The 25512-nt window shown below is 36.7% G+C and overlaps 1 protein-coding gene across 2 annotated transcripts; it reads left to right on the top strand.

The window, feature by feature from the left end:
- The first annotated feature begins 5403 nt into the window (after positions 1–5403).
- Positions 5404–23800, top strand: LOC105080418 (UDP-glucuronosyltransferase 2C1). 2 transcript variants are annotated; one of them, XM_010969398.3, is made up of 6 exons: positions 5405–6183; positions 9745–9893; positions 11669–11800; positions 16844–16931; positions 18277–18496; positions 22282–23800. In XM_010969398.3, exons 1-6 carry the CDS (start codon positions 5463–5465, stop codon positions 22559–22561), a joined length of 1590 nt encoding a protein of 529 aa, XP_010967700.1. In that variant the 5' UTR covers positions 5405–5462; the 3' UTR covers positions 22562–23800. The 2 variants fall into 2 exon arrangements, with proteins under 2 accessions (XP_045362147.1, XP_010967700.1); XM_045506191.2 differs by lacking the exon at positions 11669–11800 and having other exon boundaries at positions 5404–6183.
- The last annotated feature ends 1712 nt before the right edge of the window (positions 23801–25512 follow it).

Raw genomic sequence — 25512 nt, 5'->3', positions numbered from 1 at the left:
ACATGGTAGGCAAAACCTAGGCCAGTAGCGGTGTACACCACTGTCAGCAGGTACCACAACCCCGTACTAGGAGCAAAGGGGCCTATCTAATCTATTTGCCATACCAGCAGTGGCTGAATTCCCCTTGCAATCTTCCCCATCTGTTGGGGACATCGCCGCCGGTGCGGGTGCTTCTTAGCACACCATGGGCACTGTCGCACGGTATCTTTGGCTTCACTATGACTCAGATGTAGGCCCTACTGGTCAGCTACCTGCCTCATTGTGTACAAACCTACATGACCAGGTTTCTTATGAAGCCAGGTACCTATGTCGGGTCCTGGAACCATGGCCTGTACAGGGCGAAGTTGGGCTAGCGCATCAGTAGCATCATTGCTCGGTGCCAAGGCTGGGCAGTATCCCAGCACATGGTAAATAGTATACTGACCTTCTTGGCCTTTACCCTATAATTGTTTCCACATCTGTTGTCCCCATGGGGGTCAGTGCCCAATCATCCAGTCTTACAGGGCCAATTGGGGTATCCACAAAGTGAGGCCTCAATACACAGCCCAACTATCCATGCAAATCTGTAAGGGGCTAGGTTCATTCATCAACACCATCTATACTGCCTGTAATTCAGCCCATTGGCTGGATTGGCCTTCTCCTGTCTCATACCAGAAGGCTTCAGTGGCACGGTACAGTGCTACTGCAACCCAAGTGGGCGGACTGCCCCTACAAGATCCATCTGTATACCAAGCAGTTCCTGAGGGTGGCCCTTTCCCTTCACAAAAGGGACTGGGCACAGGGTCCACCCCTTGTTGTGGGAGCATCTGTACAGCAGGCACAGCAAATCTCACAGGCCATAACACCTGCTGCAACTCTGCAGCCAAGGGGCTAGTGGTATACTGAGCTATCTGTTCCAAATAAGCACCCCACTTCATCAGAGTTGGGATCTGGGCAGTTCCCAATTGGGGTTGCTTTGCCCATGTCTGTACCCATCCTGCAATAGGGTATGTTGTCTGCACTTGGACCTCTTGCTTCCCCATCAGGGGTTCAGTGGCTAGTCAGTTCAACATGTGGCCTCTGGTCGTCAGGGTGTCCCATGTCCCGAACACCTCAGCCTTCCTCCTAGCCTGGGAGGAAATCAGCAAAGGCCACCTCTCGGGCCTGATGGGAGGTTGGCAATGGAGTATATTGTTGCTCAGGCCATAATTTCTTCCATAAGGCCATTAGCACCTCCTAAGGCTGGCCATCTAATTTTATATGGTTCAAGCCAGCTGCCAGTAAATCACACCATATCTACTGGCAATCTAGCTTTTGGGGCCCTCCCAAAATTGGAGCATTCCCCTTTTCTCCTCCTCTGAATTTCCCTTTCTGAGTCACTGCACCAGAGGAGGTCTTTGACTCACCTTGAGTCTTGGCAACATGTATCCCCTTTCGGCGCACCTCTACGTCCCACAGACTAGCCTCAGCCTTCATGTATGGGGCAGTCTACATATGGTGCTAGTAGCGCCACCATGGTCCCAAACGTTCCCACTGGGCCATTAGCCAAAATCAAATCTTTCATCCAAGCTGTAAGGAGCTCATCATCTGGACTACGGAAATGCAAAGCAAACATCATCTGGCACATGCCCATTTCCCAGACAACTTGCGCTAAGTCCATTTACTCACATGTTCAGGCAAATTGTCCCACACAGTGCGTGCAGCAGCCACCAACCAGCTTATCAGTGTTATGGTTGCCAGCATCAGCATTAGACTGGGGAATAGTTTGCAGCTGTTGCCGCAATGAGGGGATGGTTGTTATGCTGGCCAGCTGGCCCATCTCCTTCGGAGACAGCTCAGTCTGGTCAGCCCCATCATCCCAAAGGCACAGTAGCCATGTGGGGACTGACTCACCCGTACATTGTTTGCACTACTTTGCCAGGTCTCTCAATTCCGTTGATGTGTAAGACTTATAGGTGGTTTGTCATGTCACTTGCTGTGGTCCTGCAGGAGCTCCCCCCTGAGCCATGGGCTCCTCCAGTTCCACCTGCTGCCTCACCATGGGCCATAGATGCAGTGGAACAAGGGTAGGGGCCAGGCTTACCTCTCTTGGAGATGGTGGGACAGGAGACGCACAGGCTTTACCACTCTCGGAGGCAGCAGAGCTAGGACCATGCAGGCATCTTTCTGTTGTGCCGAGTCTCTGCTCAAGTTCCTCTTCCCTGCGCTGTAACTGCTCCACTTGTGCCTGCAATTCTCTCCTGTCTTGGCTAGCGCGCTGCAAAACCTACAAGAACACCCAGGCCACACTCCTGGCTGCCTCTCAGTGGGCTAGTGGGACATTATTTTCTAACAATTCCAGCGCCCTCCGTACTTCATCTGGAGGGGCGCCTCTGTGTCCCAATCCTCAGGCTGAGCCCATGTCAGCAAATAGGCTGCCACCAGGTACCATAGAGAGGTAGGGGACCACATAGTTTCCATCTAAGAATCCCCATCAGGGGCAGGGTGTTCAGAAGGGGCACTCACCCAATCCTGCTCACAGCGCCAAGTGTCAGCCAAGGGAGCTGAAGTGGGATTTGAGGAGGTTAGCGGCCCAACCAAAACAATGCCCAAGGAGCTGCCATACTGCGAGATCGTGGCCTTGGGTCCCACGGCCTTAACTCATCTTAAGTCCACTCACGATGCGGCAGTCCAGCTTTCCCAGCACCACTTGCTAAACAGTCTGTCTTTTCTCTATTGTATATTCATGACACTTTTTTGAAGCTTAACTGATGATAGGTGTGCGGTTCTTTATTTTTATATCCTCCTAAAAAAGTTTTGAAATGATTATTCTGAGTAATTTTTTTCCTATCTAAGTGTATGACATTCTCAACCTTTTTTCTCCCTATCAAAATAGTTGAATTTCATTTTATTTTTTTAACATTTTATTGATTTATAATCATTTTACCATGTTGTGTCAAATTCCAGTGTAGAGCAAATTTTTCAGTTATACATGAACATATATATATTCATTGTCACATTTTTTTTCTCTGTGAGCTACCATAAGATCTTGTATATATTTCCCTGTGCTATACAGCATAATCTTGTTTATCTATTCTACAATTTTGAAATCCCTTCCCACTCCCCCACCCCCCTTGGCAACCACAAGTTTGTATTCTATGTCTATGAATCTGTTTCTGTTTTGTATTTATGCTTTGTTTGTTTCTTTGTTTGTTTTTTAGATTCCACATATGAGCAGTCTCATATGGTATTTTTCTTTCTCTTTCTGGCTTACTTCACTTAGAATGACATTCTCCAGGAGCATCCATGTTGCTGCAAATGGTGTTATGTTGTCAGTTTTTATGGCTGAGTAGTATTCCACTGTATAAATATACCACCTCTTCTTTATCCAGTTATCTCTTGATGGACATTTAGGCTGTTTCCATGTCTTGGCTACTGTAAATAATGCTGCTATGAACATTGGGGTGCATGTATCATCCTGAAGTAGGGTTCCTTCTGGATATATGCCCAGGAGTGGGATTCCTGGGTCATATGGTCAGTCTATTCCTAGTCTTTTAAGGAATCTCCATACTGTTTTCCACAGTGGCTGCACCAAAGTGCATTCCCACCAGCAGTGAAGGAGGGTTCCCTTTTCTCCATAGCCTCTCCAGCATTTGTCATTTGTGGATTTTTGATTGATGGCCATTCTGGCTGGTGTGAGGTGATACCTCATTGCAGTTTTGATTTGCATTTCTCTGATAATTAGTTATATTGAGCATTTTTTCATGTGCCTGTTGATCATGTGTATGTCTTCCTTGGAGAATTGCTTGTTTAGGTCTTCTGCCCACTTTTGGATTGGGCTGTTTATTTTTTTCTTATTAAGTCATATGAGCTGCTTATAATTCTGGAGATCAAGCCTTTGTTGATTTCATTTGCAAAAATTTTTTCCCATTCCATAGGTTTTTTGTTTTACTTATGGTTTCCTTTGCTGTGCAGAAGCTTGTAAGTTTCATTAGGTCCATTTGTTTCTTCTTGCTTTTATTTCTATTGCTTGAGTAGACTGTTCTAGGAGAACATTTTTGAGATGTATGTCAGATAATGTTTTGCCTATATTTTCCTCTAGGAGGCTTATTGTATCTTGTCTTATGTTGAATTCTGTGATCCATTTTGAGTTGATTTTTGTGTATGGTGTAAGGGAGTGTTCTAGCTTCACTGTTTTACATGCTGCTGTCCAGTTTTCCCAACACCATTTCCTGGAGAGACTGTCTTTATTCCATTGTATATTCTTGCCTCCTTTGTCGAAGGTTAGTTGACCAAAAGTTTGTGGGTTCATTTCTGGGCTCTCTATTCTGTTCCATTGGTCTATACGTCTGTTTTTGTACCAATACCATGCTGTCTTGATGACTGTAGCTCTATAGTATTGTCTGAAGTCTTGGAGAGTTATTCCTTCAGCCTCTTTCTTTCTCTTCAGTAATGCTTTGGCAATTCTAGGTCTTTGATGGTTCCATATGAATTTTATTATGATTTGTTCTAGTTCTGTGAAATATGTCCTGGGTAATTGGATAGGGATTGCATTAAATCTGTAGATGGCCTTGGGCAGTGTGACCATTTTAACAATATTGATTCTTCCAATGCAAGAACATGGGATATCTTTCCAATTTTTTAAAGTCTTCTTTAATTTCCTTCAGACAAAATAGACTTTAAAACAAAGGCCATAAAGAAATATAAAAAAGGACATTTTACATTTTATAATGATTAAAGGAGTGATACAAGATGAGGATATTACACTCGTTAATATATATGCACCCACTATAGGAGCACCTAAGTACATAAAACAATTACTAACAGAGATAAAGGGGGATATTGATTGGAATACAATCATAGTTGGAGATTTTAACACCACATTAACATCACTAGACAGATCTTCCAGACAGAAAATAAATAAGGCAACAGAGAAATTAAATAATGCAATAGAAAAATTAGAGTTGATGGATATTTTCAGAGCATTACACCCCCCAAAAATAGGATATACAATCTTTTCAGGTGCACGTGGAACATTTTCTAGGATTGATCATGTACTTGAGCACAAAAGAAGCCTCAACAATTTTAAGAAGATAGAAATTATCTCAAGCATCTTTACTGACCAAGATGCCCTAAAACTAGAAATCAACAACAGAGAAACAAAGGAGAAAAAAAAGAAAGCATGGAGATTAAACAATACGTTATTTAAAAAAAACAATGGGTCAATGATGAAATCAAAGTTGAAATTAAAAACTATCTTGAGATAAATGAAAATGAAAGTACAACCACACAAAATTTATGGGACACAGCAAAGGTAGTGTTAAGAGGGAAGTTTATAGCAATACAGGACTTCCTGCATTTTGTTTTAATCCATAATACAAAGTACACACTTCAAAGTTCAGCCCAACCTACTATAAATTGGTTAGGCGGGACAAGGAAATGTGTTTGGATTGTGAGTCATGCACTTGTTTTAAACTCAGATTTCGTTTCAGCGAGAGTTAATCATGAAGACTGTGAAAGGCTTCTGTGTCCTTTTCATGCTGCATCTGGGTTTCTTTGACTCTGGAAGGACTGGGAAAGTACTTGTATGGCCTGCAGATTTTAGTCATTGGATTAATATAAAAGTGATTCTGGAAGAACTCCACCGTCGTGGGCACGAGATAACTGTTCTGGTACCTTCACCAAGTCTCCTGCTTGATCATACCAAGATTCCCTTTAATGTGGAGATCTTCCAACTTCCGGTAACTAAAGAAACTCTCAGGGAAGAACTCGATACCAATATCTATACAGTTTCTTTTGAACTACCAAAACTCTCCTGGTGGGACATGCTAATAAGATCTAGAGAAATGATGAACAATCTTTTAGCAATACCCAAAAGACTATGTGATAGTGCTATTTCAAATAAGGATTTACTCAGCAGACTACAGGCAGCTAAGTTTGATATCTGTTTGGCTGACTCTTTAAACTTTTGTGGGGAGTTGGTGGCTGAGATCCTCGGTATTCCATTTATATACTCTTTACGCTGTTCCATTGGGAATACCATTGAGAGACTGTGTGCTGGGCTTCCGATGCCTTCTTCATATGTTCCAGGCATTGCATCAAGACTGACAGACAACATGACTTTTATACAGAGGCTGAAGAATTGGTTATTGTACACAATGGGTGATATAATCAATTTATATTATATATTTCCAGAATGGGATGCATATTACAGCAAAGTTTTAGGTAAGAAAAATTTGCATGTAATAAGGATTCTTATTTCATATGTTAAATGAAATACTTCTCTGACTGTATGAAAATGTACAAAAGATATTTTTAAGGGTGGATTCAAACTCTTGCTCCTAAACAGTTTTCAATGAAAAAAATGGTAATTCTTTTTTTCTTTTTGTTTTGTTTTAGAAGATTGAGTACTGAAAATATTTCAGAGAAGGAATATTCTCTATATTAATGCATAAGTCCTGCTTGATGCTACTAAGTTTTGGGGGGTATCTGGAAAACCCAAATCTGACAGTGTGTTTAATTCCCATAACTTTGGACTACTCTCTTATTTACTTCCTCTTTTATACACCCTGTTTTCTTTTTTATTTACTTCCTGTTTCTCAGACTTACTGTTTGCATCCTATCTGGAGTCTTTTGCAGTTCCATAGAGTTTAAAATTTAATTTCCTTGTTACTGATTTTAAAAGATATATCTCTTATACTCTATCATTCCTAAAAATTGTGTTTATTCCTAAAATTTTTAAAATGTGTTTGTACTTCTGATGTATTGTTCTGTATAGCCATTTCCCTTTTTTGTTTTTTGAGGTATCTGTTCTAAATCCCTCTGTGAAATTATTTTTTCAAAACTCACAAACAATATGAGTGCTTCTAATGAACTATGCTGCCCAGGAATATGCCTTATGTTCTGAATGGCATCTGTCATAATCAAGGTTGACAAATTGCATTGAGACATTTCCTGGGCATTCTGTAAGAGAAGAAGGTGCTTTTTTCTCTAGACTTGACCCTAAAGAAAGTTATTTGCAAAAACTGCTGTACCCACTAGTCACCCTTGTTCAGAGTCCAAGATGCAAATGGCAAAACTGAGAAAAGATAATTTAAAATCTCATCCTGGTGACATTTTCTGAGTCGTAGATCAAGCAGTGACTGATCTATAGCTGGATCAAGGTCGTTTGTTTGTTTCTGATTCCAGCAGTCTGGTACTCAGTTGTGGAACCTCTTTCATAGTGAAGAATTACTGGTAGGACATAGTGATCATGGTCTCTGATTCTTTCCTAGCTGTTTTTACCTAAGAATATTTGGAGGGGTTTGTAAATCAATAATCTGAGAAAGAAGAATAAAGGCTTGATAAATAGAAGAAACATGTTTCTTTACTCTCATAAATTTAAAAATACTATAAGATAGATCATTATTTGCCTATTCAGAATGTAAGATCTTCATTATAAAATGTATTTAAAGCTTTTCAAATTTTTAAAATATAACTCATAGTTTATACAGTTATTAACTGAACCATGTCATAGATATGTTTAAATAATTGAGAAGGAAACCAGTAAGACAGCATTTCTTTCAAAAAACTACTTGAGGAACTATTTCTAAACATTTTGGAGAAAAAAGAAATGTTAGGGTAATAGTGCTAGGTTAGACCCCAAAATGATCAAAATCCTATAGTGCAATAATGTCATAATTTGGGAGATTGTCTTTCTACTGCACAGAAATGTACAAGTCTACATTCAAATTCAAAGTACCTGAACTCAACATCCACAGTAGAATGATTAAATGACAAAGTAAAACATATGCACATTTTCCTAACGATGTGAATAATCTTCCAATCATTAATTACTCAACAATGCCCAAGCATAGTATTTAAAATGGCATATGTTTTCGGAAATTTGGGAAATGCTTTCCCAAGTTTGAGATATTGTCTCACAATCTCTTCATGCAGATTAAGCATTTTTTTTAACTCTCATACTAAATTCTCTTCATTTCAATCCATTAAACACAACAGATTACTAACCTAGGAGTGCAGATTTAACAACAAAAAGATATTGATATGAAAGAAAGCAAAGCAATCATATGTTCCTCAAATTCTACTCCTAGGTTTATAACCAAGAAAAATGAACACGTGTCCACACAAAAAATATACATGATTGCTCGTAGAGCATTATCCACAGTAGCCTAATATGGAAACAACCCAAATGGTCATTAACTGATGTGTAGATAAACAAAATGAAGTATAGCCAAACAAAAGTATTACTCAGCAATAAAAGGTAAGGAAGTACTGATACACAGTACCACAGGGATGAACCTTGAAAACACTATGTTAAGGGAAAGAAGGCAGCACAAAAGACCACGCAGTGTATACTTTCATTTACATTAAATGAAATAAGGTTACTTTGGAATAGTCAAATAAAGAAAGAAGCAGATTAGTGGTTGCCAGGGGCTGGGAAGAGGGAGAAATGGAGAATGACTACCAATGGATATGGGGTCTCTATGAGGAGTAATAAAAATTTGTAAAATATACTAGTGGACATGGTTTCACAACTATAAATATACTAAAAACTACTCAGTTGTGTATTTAAAGGAATTGTGTGTTTTTATAAATTCTATCTTAATAAACCTGTCAAAAAGATGGTGTGAGAGTGAAGCATCACACAATGGGAATAAGACTATACCCAAAGCTGACACCAGTAAGCCACTGAAATGGGATATGCACTGAGTATGAAACTGGATTTTGAATACCGTTGTCATTATCAGAATCAAATGCTTAAATTACTGAGATTCACTTGTGATCTCTTACACAGATAGATTGTCCTGGTCAGTTCAAAATCCCTCACATTTGCTAATCAGAACTTAAGCACACTCAGAACATCAAGAATATTCAAAAAGCCATGTGATGGGAAAACATAAAGCTACAGAGTCTTCATATTAGTGATACTGAGTATGTATGTCAAAAGGACGCCAATACTGTGGATAAGGTTCCTTACCCCACAGTAATTGAATAGAATGCAGAAATGAAGCTTGGACTCCAAACAAAGAGAAATTATTTACTTCTCAGTCACTAATTTCAGTTCTTCTGCTGTTAATAGTCACTTCGTTGCCATTGAGTTCAAAGGTACACTTTTATTCCTGTTAGTCAGTTAGTCATTTAAATGTATCAAAATACTACATATTTCACCACCAGCTTAATAAACACTGCTATATCTTCCCTGAAGAGGACAAAAGGCTTGTCCAAAGGAACTTCCATATTGTATGGCAAAGGAGTAAATCACTTAAAAAAATTTCCTTTTAATAATTCATTCCCAATAAGATGTAATTAGTTGTGACAGCACAGTGGAAAACACTAGGGAAAAAGAGGGATACAGTAAAAAAGTTGTTTTTTAAGAAACCAGAAGTTCTTGGAGCAACAAGGATGCGATAAATTGAAGAGGGTCCTCGAGAAGAGGAGGGGACCCGACCATAGAAGTTTGAGGATCACTGCCTGAGTTTCTTGTTCCTGGCTTGGAGCAGGTGTCCTTGCTGAGCGTGGAGTGGGGCTCAGGCTTAGCTCAAGCAGAAAGACTCTGTTGGCAGAGATGAAGTGGCAGGCTTTTGGCTTTGTTCCATGCTTAAATTGGTCTTTGGTTATTGATAATCTCACTATTTGTACTCTTGGGGAAAAGGCCAATGGATATCACAGAGGTAACATCGGGCCGATATGTTTAAAGATTTCTCTTAGAAAAGTAGATGGTGAAACAGTTCCCTTATAACATGTCAGCTTGTTTCCTCTCTATCATCCTTCATTTTTATTCAGGAAAACCTACCACATTATGTGAGACTATGGGGAAAGCTGAAATGTGGTTGATTCGAACTTACTGGGATTTTGAATTTCCTCAACCGTACTTACCTAATGTTGAATTTGTTGGAGGACTGCACTGCAAGCCTGCGAAGCCCCTACCAAAGGTATTTGAATGTGCTGATTTTGCCTGTTTGAGAATTTATCTGCTGAAATGATTTCTAGCTCCTTATTGATAGTTTTTGATCTGCCAACTGCAAACACATGCACAGGAATTAGTGGCCATGACTCTCTTACACTAGTAGACTGCAATCAGCAGGTCAGGAGCCTTCCTTTTGTATTATGTGTTATTATCTGGTTGAAGTAGTCCCCGTATTTCCTTTCCTTTTTCATACTTCATTAAGTCTTTATGAACATGTACATTCTGCAGAAATGATAAAATATTTCCCAGTATCTCAACAATACCATGCTCCCATTGAAACTTAGGTTAAAGAGAGTGATAACTTTACGTGTTAAGTCAATCTATCTATAAACATATTGTAATGGTTAATTTTATGTGTCAACTATCCTGGGCCTGGGACTCAGCTATTTAGCCAAACATCACTATGGAAGTTTCTGTGAGGGTGTTTTTAGAGGACCTTAACATTTAAATATGTGGACCTTGAGTAAAGTAAATTGCTCTGCATTTGTGGGTGAGCCTCATCCAATGAGTTGAAGAACTGAATAGAAAAGACTGAACTCTCCCATGCAAAACAGAGTTCTGCCAGTAGATGGCTTTCAGACTTGACCTACAACAGGGGCTCTTCTCTGAGTCTTCAGTCTGATGGCCTATTATTCTGTGGATTATAATTTGCTGGCCTCTATAATTAGGTGAATTAATTACTTAAAATAAATCTCTTCCCTGTCTTCAGTGTGTCTCACACTTTTTTTTTTTGTCTTATTTGGTTGACTTAGCTTAGTTAGTAGCTAAACATAAGAGGAAAAGACTTCTTTTTTCTTCAGTATGATTAAATATGCTATTTTTATCTTGGATTCCAAGCCAAATTTTTCTATAATATTACTATTATCCCCAAAGTGTGCATTATAAGTATTTCTGCTTTACTTACCTGGTCAGGAGTTATATGTCTACTTCATGTCTTAATGTGTTTGTGGAAGCTTATATAATGTATAAATATATCCAAATTAAAGAAAATTGAAATTCATATTTAGAATAGAGTAAATTATACTGAAAGGATGTCATTATACTGACCATGATTCAGCAGAAAAAAGAATGATAATCTTATTATCATCCAAGGCTAAATAAGAAATGAAGCACCAGAACTATTTAACTTAAAGGAGGAAACCAAATGCTTAATTTGATGAGCATTCTGAAGAGACTCTTGGAAAGCAATAGAGAGTAATGAATATAGTCATTCACTTTATAAACAACAAGCTTAATTTAGCTACTACTTTATAGCTTTCAACAAATTATTTAACCTCTCTGAGGTAGCTTTTCCATCTGCAAATGTATACATATATCTTAAGATCACCATATATCTAAGTTAAATGATACATATAAAGAGCTCAACACATGGCAGAAGATAACATGTAGTCAATGATTTGTAAACAGAAAAGCACACACCTCAGAAATGTCTAGAACATAGTAGAAGGGAGCTTCCAATTTAAATATCTTTTAAAATCATTTATTTTATACAACTTTTAAAGATTACTTTCCATTTATAGTTATTACAAGATATTGGCTTATCCCCCCATGTTGTACAATTAAATCATTGTTAATTTGCCTAATAACTAATGATTTCAGTTTCTATATTTCACGCTCTGAAATGGTTAACATATGAAAAGACAAATTATTCTAATAATTCAGACACATTGAGAAAGCTGTGTGACTAACTTACTTTTGTAAGGGGAAACTTTCATATTATAAAGACTGTTTTCTTCCCAGGAGTTAGAGGAGCTTGTCCAAAGCTCTGGAGAAGATGGAGTTGTGGTGTTTAGTCTGGGGTCAATGGTCAAAAACATCACAGAAGAAAAGGCTAATATGATTGCATCAGCCCTTGCCCAGATTCCACAGAAGGTCAGATGCTTTTATTTTTGAGGGGCAGCTATTTTAAAATCTATGAGGATCTCCTTAAAAGTGCACTTTTAAAGTGTAGGAAAAGGTATTGGTGTTATTAGTGTCAACTGAACTGAACTGTAAATTAGAAGTGTTAAATGTTAAAAGAGGATATTTTATGGCTACCTTGCTTTAAACATGGTACTACTAATAGGAAAACATATTGCCGTATTTTCTTTAAATAATGGGATAAAGCTTAAATCAAGCCACTCCTATTAAACAATTGATCAGCTTTATGTGCTGGTTTTAACGCTTCCATGTAACCTAAGCTTCTTTTTGCGTTATTTATTTTTTAAATCTGAGGCATATACACAAGGTACAACTAACATGTCAGAGAATACAGGAAGAGACACTCAAAATTATACCATTGATTCACGGGCTGTCTTGGAAGTATATTTTCTTTTAATTAATGGTTTTGGACCAGGCCCTGGCTGAACTTGGAACTGACAGCTTAGATTCCACGAATACTCCTAAATAATGATTCTTCTATCTAAACAGTTAAAGATTTTAGTAATACTGTAAAACATTTATGCAGTTCACTCTATGGCATTCCCACAAACTATGCATTTTTTTTTTATTGATACCATCCTAGGTTATAACTGAGTGATGTGGTTCTTAAACTACCAGGGACACATTTTATTTTGTAGCTTTAGATAAAATAGCTAAAATTATACGTGATTTTAAGTTCCAAAAGATCATGACAATTTTTGTGCACATAACCAAATTACTTTCAAAAAATGTTTTGTGGAAACAATACCCATTTAAATATCTCATCTAAATGGCATCTTCATGAAAATATTAAAATTTCAATTGTATTAAAATACAATGCTTAAGGGTGACATCAAGGTAGAGTCAAAAGCACCAAGATCTGACCGTCTACCTCAACAACAACTGTCCTAGCAGAAACTGTCTGAACTATGTTGGAAATATGGACTCTATCTGAGCACTTGAAATATGCAGGGGAGAGCCTGACTAGTAGATTGTGGTTAATTTTTTTTGTCAATTTCAGCCCCCTAGAATAGCAGTAGCTTCGAAGTCTCCATCACCCAGCCCCACTGCAGCCAACATGCCTTTCTCAATAATATAAAGAAAACACACAAAAATAATTATTAAGTTATGTAATTAGGAACATAGTGTATAAACATGGAATTGATGGCATAAATAACTGAAAGAGGTGGATGAAGCTAAGCTATAAAGAAGCAGAGTTTTTGTATGCTTTAACTTTAATAGATCAAAAAATAAATCACAAGAGTATTAGAAAATATTTTAAAATAAATGCAAACATTAACCAAAAAAAAAAGAGATGCAGAGAAAGCAAGGCTAAGAGGTATTTTTTAAATTAAACTATTGTTGATTTAACAATACTGTGCTATTTTCAGGCATCCACCAAAATGATTAGGTTATATATATATCCATATTCTTTTGATTCTATTCCATTACAATCTATTACAAGATATTGAATAGAGTTCCTTGCACTACAGAATAAATCTTTGCTGTTTATCTGTTTGTATATGGCAGTGGGCATCTCTTAATCCCATGCTCCCAACTTATCCCTACCACTCCCTTTCCACTTTGATATCCATAAGTTTCTTTCTGTGTCTGAGTCTCTTTCCATTTTGTAAATAAGTTCACATATACTTTTTTTTAGATTCAACATATAAGTGATACCGTATAATATGTGCCTTTCTGTGTATCACTTTCTTCACTTACTATGATAGTCTCTAGATCCATCCATGTTGCTGCAAAGGGCATTATTTCATTATTTCTATGGCTGAGTGGTATTCCATTGTGTATAGATATACCACATCTTCTTTATCCAGTCATGTCAATGGACATTTAGGTTGTTTCCATGTCTCAGCTATTGTTAAGTAGTGCTGTTATGAACATTGTATTCATTGGATTCATGTATCTTTTCAAATTAGTTTTCTATGTATGTATGCCCAGGAGTGGGATTATTGGATCTTATGGTAAGAGTTTTCAGTTTTTTAAGGAACCTTCATACTGTTTTCCATAATGGCTGCACTAATTTACATTCCTTCCAACAGTGCAGGAGAGTTCCCTTTTCTCCACACTATTTCCAGAATTTATTTGTAGATATTTTAATAATGGTCATTTTGACTCTGGTGAGGTGATACTACATTGTAGTTTTGATTTGCATTTCTCTAATAATTAGTGATCTTGAGCAGTCTTTTCATGTGCCTGTTGGCCATCTGTATGTTCTTTTTGGAGAAATGTCTATTTAGGTCTTCTGCCCAGTTTTGATTGGGTAGTTGGTTTTTTTGTTATTGAGTTGTATGAGCTGTTTGTGTATTTTCCAAATTAAGTCTTTGTTGATCACAATGTTTACAAATATTTTCTCCCATTCTCTAGGTTGGCTTTTTGTTTTTTATGGTTTCTATTGCTGTGAAAAAGCTTTAAGTTAGATTAGATCTCATTTGTTTATTTTTGTAAACACATTGGGAGATTTAGCACCCAGTTTTGTAGACACAAACAAGCAAGTATCTTGGGTTGAGAATTGCAGTAGCATGGCAAGGACCATATGTACTGGTCATTCTCTGTACTGTAGGTCTGCAGGCCAGCTCCCACAATTGCCTCTCCAGCCTCTGAAGCCCATTATTTGTCCTGGCAGACTTCCTAGCTGGTGAAGGAGTTTTCTAGGGTGAGGGAACCCTCCTCTTTCAGAGCTCCCTCCCAGGGGTGCAAGTCCCATCCTGATTCTTCTTCATTTTTCCTTTGTCCTACCTGGTAACATGAGGATCATTCTTATAACTTTGTTTGTATGAGATCTTTTGCAAGCTTTCAGTAGGTATTCTGTGAGAATTGTTCCACATGTAGATGTATTTTTGATATATTTGTGGAAAGAGGTAAGTTCCACATCCCTCTCCTCTGCCACCTTCTGTTGCTCAGAAGGAAATTTATAGCTGTAAGTGCCTACATTGAAAAAGAAGAACGATATCGTAAAATCAATAACCTAATATTATATCTCAAAAAGTATAAAAAGAAGGCAAACGAAACCCAAACCTTGCAGAAGGAAGCAATGCAGATTAGAGTAAAATAAACAAAACAAAACAAAAAGGTTTAAAAAAAAAACAAAGAAAATCAATAAAACCAAAAGCTGGTTTTTAGAAAAGGTCAGCAAAATCATCAAAACTTTAGCTAAATTGCAAAGAGGGAAAAAAAAGAGTAGATGCTAACAATTAAAATGAGAAATGAACTTAGGGAGAGGATGAATGGTTTTACATAGGATTGTAAAAGGTTATGATGGAAGTGTGACCAAGATAGCAGAGTAGGAAGACCTTCATCTCAACTCTTCCCTCAGGCACATCAAAATATCAAGAATTTCCAGAGCATCTATTTATGAGAAAAATGAGAGAACTAGCAGAAAAGAGCTGATAGCCACATGATAAGGAATGAAATTAGACCCGTATCTTACACTACATTCAAAAATTAACTCAAAATAGATCAGAGACTTAAACTTTAGAGGTACAACTGCAACACTTCTATAAGAAAATTCTAGAGGAAAATTTCATCACATTGGATTTTGCTATGATTTCAATAGGTATGACACAAAAAGTACAAGCAAGAAAATAAATCAATTGAAATACATCAATTGAAGAAATTTTGTGCATCAGAAGACATTTTGAAATATAATATATAGATTGGGAGAAAACCTTTGCAAATCATGTATATAATAAAGAATTAATGTGCTCAATTTATAAAGAACTCCTACAACTCAACACCAACAATAAAATCCCAACTGAAAAAATGGGAAAGTCCTTGAATATTTCTCTAACAAAGATATGCAAATAGCTAATAATACATAAAAAATGCTCCACATCATTGATCATTAGGGAAATGCAAATCAAAAGCACAAAGAGATACCACTTCAGTCCTTAGGATAGCTATTATTTTTTTAAAGGAAATTAACAAGTGTTAGTAAGAATATGGAGGAATGTGACCTCACGCATTGCTGGTCAGAGTGCAAAATGATGCATCTGCTGTGGAAAACATTTTTGCGATACATTGGAAAGTTAAACGTAGAGCTATCACATGACTCATTAATTCCAATCCTGACTATATATCCAAAGGAATTGAAATCAGGGACTCAAACAGATGTTTGTACACCAAAGGTCACAGCAACATTATTTACAAAAGAAAAATGAATGGATAAAGATAATGTGATATATACACAATGAAATATTACTCAGCCTTAAAAAGACAGAAAATGCTAATGTGTTATGACATACAAGAACCTTGAAGACATAATATGAAGTGAAATAATGCTAAGTCAGAAAAGGACAAATTCTGTATGATTCCACTTATATGTGGTACCTAGAGTAGTCAAGCTCATAGAGATAGAAAGAAGAATAGAGATTAACAGGGACTGGGGAATTGGGGGGAATAGGGGAATTGCTTAGTGATACAGCATTTATGTTTGGGATGGTGAAAACATTTGTGCTATAGATAGTTCTTATGGTTACACAACATTGTGGATGTTCTTAATGCCACTAAATTCTATGCTTACAATACTTTAAAATGATAAATATCTTTATGTACATTTTACTATAATAAAAAAGGCAATGCTTGCTTCTATGTTACTGCCAAATGTATAGCAAAGCTCAGCAAAGGTGAAAGAACTAATAATTTCTTAGTGAGAAAGGTCATATCCTTTCCATTTGCCTCTGAAAACTGTTTCAAAAATCCCCTTTATAAGAACAGTCTACTAATAACAATATGTAGTTGTCTCAGATATAGATTGTTTTCATCTACTAAATTAGAATCAATCTAATTATATTAGATACATTAGGATTATTACAAGCACTTGAAAACATGGTTGTAGCATCCACAGTTTAGAAACATTCATTACATAATCACTTCAGGCCTCAGTGTGCTCATCTATTACCTGGAGACATCGAACTAGATTAATTCTAAGTTAACTGCCTCCTTCTGACAGGATGTGATTCTAAAAGTCTTCTAATTGAGTAAAGGCATGTATCTTAACAGGTTCTGTGGAGATACACAGGAAAGAAACCAGATACACTTGGAGCCAATACCCAGCTATATGAATGGATTCCACAGAATGATCTTCTTGGTAAGACCAGAGAGAAAAAAAATTAAACAGAGTTGAGTTTACTCATTAACAAATAAATTCAAGAAATTTGTCTTCAAAATAAGGGAAAAAACCCAAAGCCCATAGTGCCTTTTTCACATTTCTTCTGAAACCTGTTAAAGAAAAATTATTCATGATTCTGGTTAAAGATTGTAAGGCACACTTTATTTAAGACCATCATGATATGTTTAGGTCCTACTGCAATGGACTTTGACAGTGAGACAGAGAAACTGGACTTGACTCGGAATGAAAAAGAGAAAAGTTGGAAATTAATAGCCAAAATGCTGAATATTATGTCACTGCATGAAAATTTACTATGAGGAAATAAGAGAGACAAAGGGAACTCTGGCAAAACTGACCTAATCTGATTCTTGCTGACGGCAGGATAGCGTGATCAGACATCACTTGGGGGATGATGAAGAATGAGGCAACAGCTGTAAGGGTGACTGGACATCAGGGATGGGGAAGTCTAGCAAAATAGACTCAATAGGGTTCTTGCTAAAATTGGGCAACATAGAGATAAACACATAAGCCCCCAAATCAGTGCTTGGTTGGGAAGAGCATTCTGAGGAACCTGACTAGAGTTTTGATTACTAATAGAATTTTTGTCAAGTTCCAACATAAGTAAGGAATTTATAATTCTCCCATTTATAATACAACTTCTCCCGCCTCAGAATCAGAGTCAGTATGCTTTAGATCTTGACTCTCACTAACTTTTGTATAGAATATTGTAGAGCCTCCTGAATCTCTGTATCCATTCCCTCCCATCTCTCTTCTCTTCTCCCCACTATAACTATTTGAAAAAATTCTGACAATCCCTTTCACCATCTATGATATTGTTCACGATTCCATATTACCATAACATCAGGTGCAAAATCCCATGTTCTTAGAGTACCTCAAGAACTTGCCATAATCTACACTTTCTAGCCTCTTATGCCAACATTCTCACATTGAAACTCTACACATATCAGCTCCTCTTCCCCATCCACACAAGCATTTGTTTTCTGAAATCCCTTCATTCCTTTCTACTGTTGTATTCGCAGCACCAGCAACTTGTCCATGGCAACCACTCTCCTTCAGTTGACTCTGCACAAACCTTCAGGGTTTTGTGGAATGACTTAATTGCTAGAATCATTCATTGCTGCTCAGCCTGGAATAATTGTCACTTTCTTTAGAGCCTGTAGAAATGTATACAAAGCCTCATGGCACAGAATTGTGTGGGAAATGCTGCCTAACTGAATTAGTGATTTATACAGGTGTCATGATTTTCTGTTTCTGAAATTCTTACAACTTAGAATAGTGATATTTATATATTTTCTCTTTTTAGGCCATCCCAAAACCAGAGCTTTTATCACTCACAGTGGAACCAATGGGGTCTATGAAGCTATTTACCATGGGGTGCCTATGGTGGGAATTCCCTTGTTTGGTGATCAGCATGATAATATTGCTCGCGTAAAAGTCAAAGGGGCAGCTGTTGAAGTAGATTTGCACACAATGACAAGTTCTGATCTGCTGAATGCTTTGAAGGAGGTCATTAACAACCCTTTGTAAGTATAGAATATATCCTTTTCTGAGAATCATCCTGTTTTTTAAAAGGAGTAAACTGTTTCAGTTTTTAAATTGATTACTTTTACACAATCACCAGGACATAAATAATATCAAGTATGATTGTTTTACACTTCTTAATTTTTATGAAGAAATTTTCATACCTACTGTTACTGGGCAATGGATTACAATCTCAAAAAATTAGTAAACGTATTTAAAAAAAAGAAGCTACTGTTACAGAGACACAAGTCTTTTTATTAATGATATTATTACTCATTTCTTAAAATTGTAGATATAATCACTAAAAGGATTTATGCAATATGACAAAACATACAGAAATAAAATAAAAAATTAACTCCTCTCATGCAGTTATAACCAAAATCCAGTTCAGAAATTTTACTTCAGATATTTCCTTGTGCTAATTTATAAATAGGAAAAAAAAGACAGAAATAATTGTATAAAAATTGGATTATGCTACTTTTTAATTAAAGATATCCCATATTTGTATATTTTAATTTAAAGCATGATTATTACAGTGAATTAAAACTAAGAGATCCAAATGGAGACATAGACGATGCCAGCTTCCCTGTCCCCTGGCAAAGATCAACATTAGACAGCTATCCATGGACAAAAACAGCTCTCGGAGAGTTCTAAACTCCATATAAGAGATTTTAGAAACACTGTGGAACAGAAAAACCTGAGAATAGTCACCTAAGGACAGAATGAAGACAGTTTCGTTTGATTGCATCATCCCATCCCCAAGCCATCGTAGCTCATGTCCAGGAGAGATCTTTCCAAGTAGAAAGAGTTTCTTACCAGGAAAGAAATGTGGACTAGCCTCTAAAGCAGCCTGGGACACAGAAATAGAAAAAACAATCCTAAATTTGAATGAAGCCACAAAAGATCCCAAATAGCCAAAGCAGTCCTAAGAAAGAAGAACAAAGCTGAGACATCCCATTTCCTGATTTAAACTACACTATAAAGAATACTAATTTGAACAGTATGGTATTGGCATAAAAATAGACACAGAGAGCAATGGACAGGATTGAGAGGCCAAAAATAATCTCTCGCATATAAGATTAAATATATTTAACAAAACAGCCAGGAATACTCACTCAACAGGAAAGGGGTAGTCTCTTCAATAAATGGTGCTGGAGAAACTGGATAATCACATAAAGGAAAATGAAATGGGACTCCTATCTAACATTACTTGCAAAAATTAACTGGATATGTACTGAAGACGTAAGACCAGAAACCATAAAAATGTCCTAGAAGAAAACATAAGGGGAAAGCTCCTTGAACTCTTTGCAATAATATTTGGAAATGACACTAACAGCACAAGGAACAAAAGTAAAAATCAACAAATGAGTCTAGATCAAACTTACCACTTCTGCATAGCAAAAGAAGTGATCTACAAAATGAAAGGTGTCTACAAAATGAGAGAAAGTATTTTCAAATTACATATCCAGTAAGGGGTTAATACACAAAATACAAAAACTCATATAACTCAATAGCAAAATAACTTTTAAATGACTACAATTACTGAATAGATATTTTTTCAAGAAGACATACAAATAGTCCACAAGTACATGAAAGGGGGCTTGACATCACCAAGCATCAGGAAATGCAAATCAAAACCACAGTGAGACATCACCTCACACCTGTCAGAAAGGCTAGCCTCAAAACACTGGGTATATCTAAGTGTTGGTGAGTCTGTGAAGAAAGGGAATTCTAGGGCACTGTTGATGGGAATAAAAATAGGCTCAGCCACTATGGAAAACAATATGGAGTTTCCCCAAAAGATTAAAAACAGAATTACACTACCAGCAATCTCACTCTGGGATTATGACTAAAGGAAATGAAAATAGAATATGAAAGAGATATCTGCACTGACATGTTCATTGCAGCTTTATTCAAAATAGCCAAGATAGGAAAACAGCCTAACTGTCTGTCAGTGGATGAATACATAAAGAAAATGTGGTATATGCATATAAATGAGTATTTTTCAGTCATGAGAAAGAAGGAAATTCTGCCATTTGTGACAACTATGCTAAGTGAAATCAGCCTGAAAGAGAAAGACAGATACTGAATATCACTTATATATGTAATCTAAAGGGACAAACTCAAAGAACTAGAGAGCAGAGTGGTATATACCAGGGCCTAGGAGTTCAGGGAGTGGAGAGATTTGATCAAAGAGTCAGACTTTATATAACAAAATGAATACCTTCTGCTGAACTTTGTACAACATAGTGATTAGCTGTGATCATAACTTCTCAACATGAATGATTACATTTATCATGATATTGTAGTTCAAATAAAGCAAATAAATATATTTGTTGAAAAAATATTAAAATTTTAAAAATTGCAAGGTTTGGCTATATATTACTTTAATATCAAATAAATTCTTACTAAAAATTCCATATAAATCTTTGAGCAAATATTGACATTATAGGTTAAAATATTTATTTTTAAAATACTTCCAATTTTGGCCAATATTGAAAGACTCTCCAATATGAAGTCCCTTCTCAACTTCACATTTATGTCTCTTAAATATCATATCTTAATTTTTGTTTGATGTATTATCATTATAACATTATAAAGGCTTATATAATACACATGTTGTCTAGACTACAATTTCCAATACTGTTTAGCCTTAGTTTTCTATTTATGTAGATTTATTGACGCACTTTGTGTTCTATAATGGTATTTCTGTAACTGACGGGTTTTGTTCTTGCTAATTTTTTACCTGATAATGCTTTACTTTGATCTGTGGAGCTTTTGTTGATGTTGCATTCTTGTTTGCCTGCAATATATCCCAAATACTTATTCCTTAAAATATTGTGTATTAAGAAAGGCCTGCCTTGCTTTTTTCAAAACAAAGGGCAACAGGGATTTATACAATAATTTTTTGGCTGACATTTCTCCTCAGACTTTCTCTATGCTGTTCCACAGTTTAGGACAATGAAATGTTTCGTATTTTCCTTTAACAATGACTACACTTTAGTGTGGGAGAATGAACTCCCTCCTTCACCTTCTTCAAAAATTTGAGAAAATGCTTCTTCTAGGTCAGCCATCCAAAACATAAAACAAAACCCTGGCCTGGTCTTTTGTCCCTTGACAGAAGGCAGAGGGTTTGTGTTCTAGCTCTTGTCACTTCTCATCGCACCACTGGCGCTTGCATCCCTCTGTAGCCTGAAGCAAAGATTCCAGTATCTACTCACTCTAGGGACCTACTTCTTGCCCATTGGGTGACATTAAGTTTTCTTATATTTTCATATGAAATGCCAGGGCCATGAAGATCACGGACGGAAACCATTACCTGATGCTATTGAACACTAGCTTCTTGTTAACATCCGCGCTCCAGATCAAACCTGGGGAAGGTGGAGGGGTGGGGGAAGGGTTCCTCTCTCACAGACCTGCCCTCAGTGCTGCTTCCTGTCACTATCATGTTCTCAATACCACCCCCTCAGCAAATGAGGGTAAAATGCTGTATTCATATTCCTATATCTGAACTTTGAAAACGCTATTTCCAATAGTTCTTTCCTCCCCTACCTCCAATTGTTATTTACAATATGAAGCATCCAAAAAATTCCAGCTGATAGACCACTATATAGAAATATTTCAAGAGGAAACAAACTCATATGCTTTGGTGCTCTTGGAGATGTTATTTATGACATCATTTATTATACAACTATTTAAAATACTTTTAATAACATATAACATAATTTTAGGTATACCACATCCTTAATGGTTTTTTCAAGTCGTTATCCATATATTCAATCTTCAGCTATAAAGAGAATGCTATGAAGTTATCAAGAATCCACCACGATCAGCCAGTGAAGCCCCTGGACCGAGCAGTCTTCTGGATCGAGTTTGTCATGCGCCACAAAGGAGCTAAGCACCTGCGCCCAGCCCTCCACAACCTCTCCTGGTACCAGCACCACTCTTTGGATGTGATTGGGTTCCTGCTGGCCTGTGTGGCAACTATTATATTTTTGGTCACTAAATGTTGCCTGTTTTGTTGCTCGAGGTTTGGTAAAACCACAAAGAAGAAAAAGAGAGAATAGGATTTGGTTTTTCTGTTGATATTTTTTGTTTGTTTCTTTTTTTAACAAGTTGGGTGGAAACCATGGTGGGGCCCATCCAAATCAATCCATCCACTGACTTGAACTGATTCCTCTCCTACTCTTCAGGGTTCTTGTCCATTTCTCAGCTTTTCAAATCAAAGATCAAAGACTCACCCCCGAAATGTGCCACATGATTTAGAATTAAGGTTTCAAATTCTTTCCCAAAAACCTATTCTTTAAGAAGAGAAAATAAACAAATACACACATGGAGTTGCTACCATAAAGACTTAGTGCTTTATTCACAGCTTTCAGTTCAACAAATTGTGATGTTGTCTGAGGCCTTAGGAACAAAATGGTTAATTCCGTTTTCAGCATTGATCACATTGAACACTTTCTAAATACGTAACGTCATCCTGGGCCCAGTGTGTTATAGTTCTTGCATGTTCTCCAAAGGAACCAGGCAAGAGTAGTGCAGAGCACATTCAGCCAGATTCCCTTCAGGTCAGGGAGATCAGGAGGCTGTCAGGGTTTCTCCTCTGCAGTAAAGCACACTTGATACCATCAATTTATTTTCATCTGACACGTCAGACTGTGTCCCCCTTGCACTACAAAACACGCTTTTTCGCCTTTGATTTGTAGATTGCTCTTCATTTGGAAATTAATAATGTTAATTCTTCATTTGGATTGTAACACTTTCGTAGCTTCAGAGAAGTAGCTGAACTTTGTAAGTTAGCATGGAGCAAATAACTGGAATTTAATACCTACTTTATAGAAGTAACTAAAGAGAGGTTGTAAAGTGCAGTGGTAGTGTGTGTGTTTAGCACATACAAGGTCCTGAGTTCAATCCTCAGTGCCTCCATTAAAAAATAAAGTAACTAGTAATTTTATTTAATTCTTTTTTATGTTAATTTTACTTATAAGTATTTGTATAGTAGAAGCAAACTACTTACAGCCGCACTGCAGATACTTTGAGGGGGAGAGTCCATTTCTGAGAACTGCTCTTTGCTAAGGGGGTGATTTTTCCATCTAATCACAGACTCAGGACATTGCCCATTTCTTCCTTTTACTTTGCCCTATCACTTCTCCTGGTTCTCTCAAGAACTTTATTGTGACCACTGTATGAATCACAACTACTTAGACTTCTGTTAAAAAGTATCAGCCAGAGATCTGCGGTAAACATGAAGACACAAGTTGTTTTTTATTCAAATAAAGATGTCTCTTAATCTCTTTCCTAAAAAATCTGTCTTCTAGTATGTTTGCCAGTGTTTTGGCCTTGAGGTCAAAAAATTATTCAATCTAACTGTGATGGCATTACACAGTAAACCAATTCATTAAATAATTGCCATGGACTTTGAGAATTATAACCTAAACTTAAGAAAACCAAAATTACAGCTCTATCTTAGAACAAATATAAATCATTTCTGCAATTTTCTGGTTTTGACAGTAATAATGGCACAATTAAGAGCAAGTTAAATATAAACTTATTCTTAGATGGGCAACTAACTATGAAAAGATATAGGAAAAAAAGATTTTTTTAATTTTATGAGGTTTTGAAATAATTAAAAAATTATAATGCTTTAATGTATAATTTTTTCAAAACTGTAAACACTAATGTTGGTTTTCAGATCTAAATCACATAATCAAAGCAGTAATTTACCACAATGCTAAATCATTTATTCTGGCAATAAGATAGTGTTCTTTTCTAAAGTACTGTTTAAAATTATAGTTGAAACTTTGGTCATTTTATACCAAAGGCAAGAGAGGCGTTAAATTTTTCATTATTATAAAATGAGGTAACATAAAGGAGTAAGGTTCAGGATGGTCGGCTTTACACCAATAACAGATGCATTATAATTCATGAAGAACAAAGTGCATACATAGCACTTTAAATAAACAAGGCCGAAGAATATTAATATAGTGGATAAGTGTCAGTTGGAGGGAGGTCTAGAGCATCACAAACGTCGAGGTTATGTGTACAAGCTCTCTAGAGTGGTTGATATATTTTCATTTGGAAATTATCATACTTCCCTTTCTTCACTACTCTTAACAAAATATAAAATCTTTTTAAATTTTAATTTCATATAATATACACATACATACGTATATATTTTACAATCACAGAAGTAAGATTTTTTAACAAATGCTGAAATAAAAATGGAATAGATAAAACAATGAAACACCTAATACTCTACTGTATTAAGATAAACCCAGGACTCTGGTAACCGTGAAATTTCTAATGATATTACTCATGGTGAACTGGGACCTTATAGTGTTGGAAGAACAGGTACTAGTTATTGTGACACAGTAGCTTTTTATTATATGGAAAAATGATGAGGAAAATGGAGATAAAGTTTTGCTCTAGAGAATTAGTACTTTGGAAAAAATATAATGATAGAGTGAAGCCTTTAAACCACCGTATTACGTGAGTGGTGAGTAAGAAAGGCAGAAGACCTGCTTGGCAGCATATAAAGAGATTCTCGTCCTTTGCAGAATTTCCTCACCAAAAAAGTTTTTTCTTTTATTTTAAAATAAGACATTTCCTGTTCTACTTAAAGTCAGACCTAGTCTGAAATGTTTCCAAGATCAGGACCCTACTTGTGGTAGGCAGAATGGCAAGGCATCTGATAAACAGTTAGTGAGAATCTTGAATTCCTAGATGCCCCTGAGCCCTTCGAGTCCTCAGAAGTGTCCCACTCCTCTCTGTGAAGGGATGATAGCACCTCGCCATTGTGGGAGGATGACAGAGCGTCCTCTACCCCACAGGACATCGTGTGTCCTTCTCAGGAGCTGCTCTTATCTCCCCTCTTGAACACAAGCCAGTAACAAGAGTAAAGTCACACTGCAATACAGTCAGCTATAAGCTGGACCTACTAAGGAAGGAAAGACAGTATAACTCAAAAGAACTGAAGAACCCATCCAAAATTTACTAGCAGGAACTGGGAGATTATATG

This window comes from Camelus bactrianus, chromosome 2 (genome assembly GCF_048773025.1).
Source record: "Camelus bactrianus isolate YW-2024 breed Bactrian camel chromosome 2, ASM4877302v1, whole genome shotgun sequence".
Classification (NCBI taxonomy): Eukaryota; Metazoa; Chordata; class Mammalia; order Artiodactyla; family Camelidae; genus Camelus; species Camelus bactrianus.
This window is presented reverse-complemented; position numbering and strand designations above follow the sequence as displayed.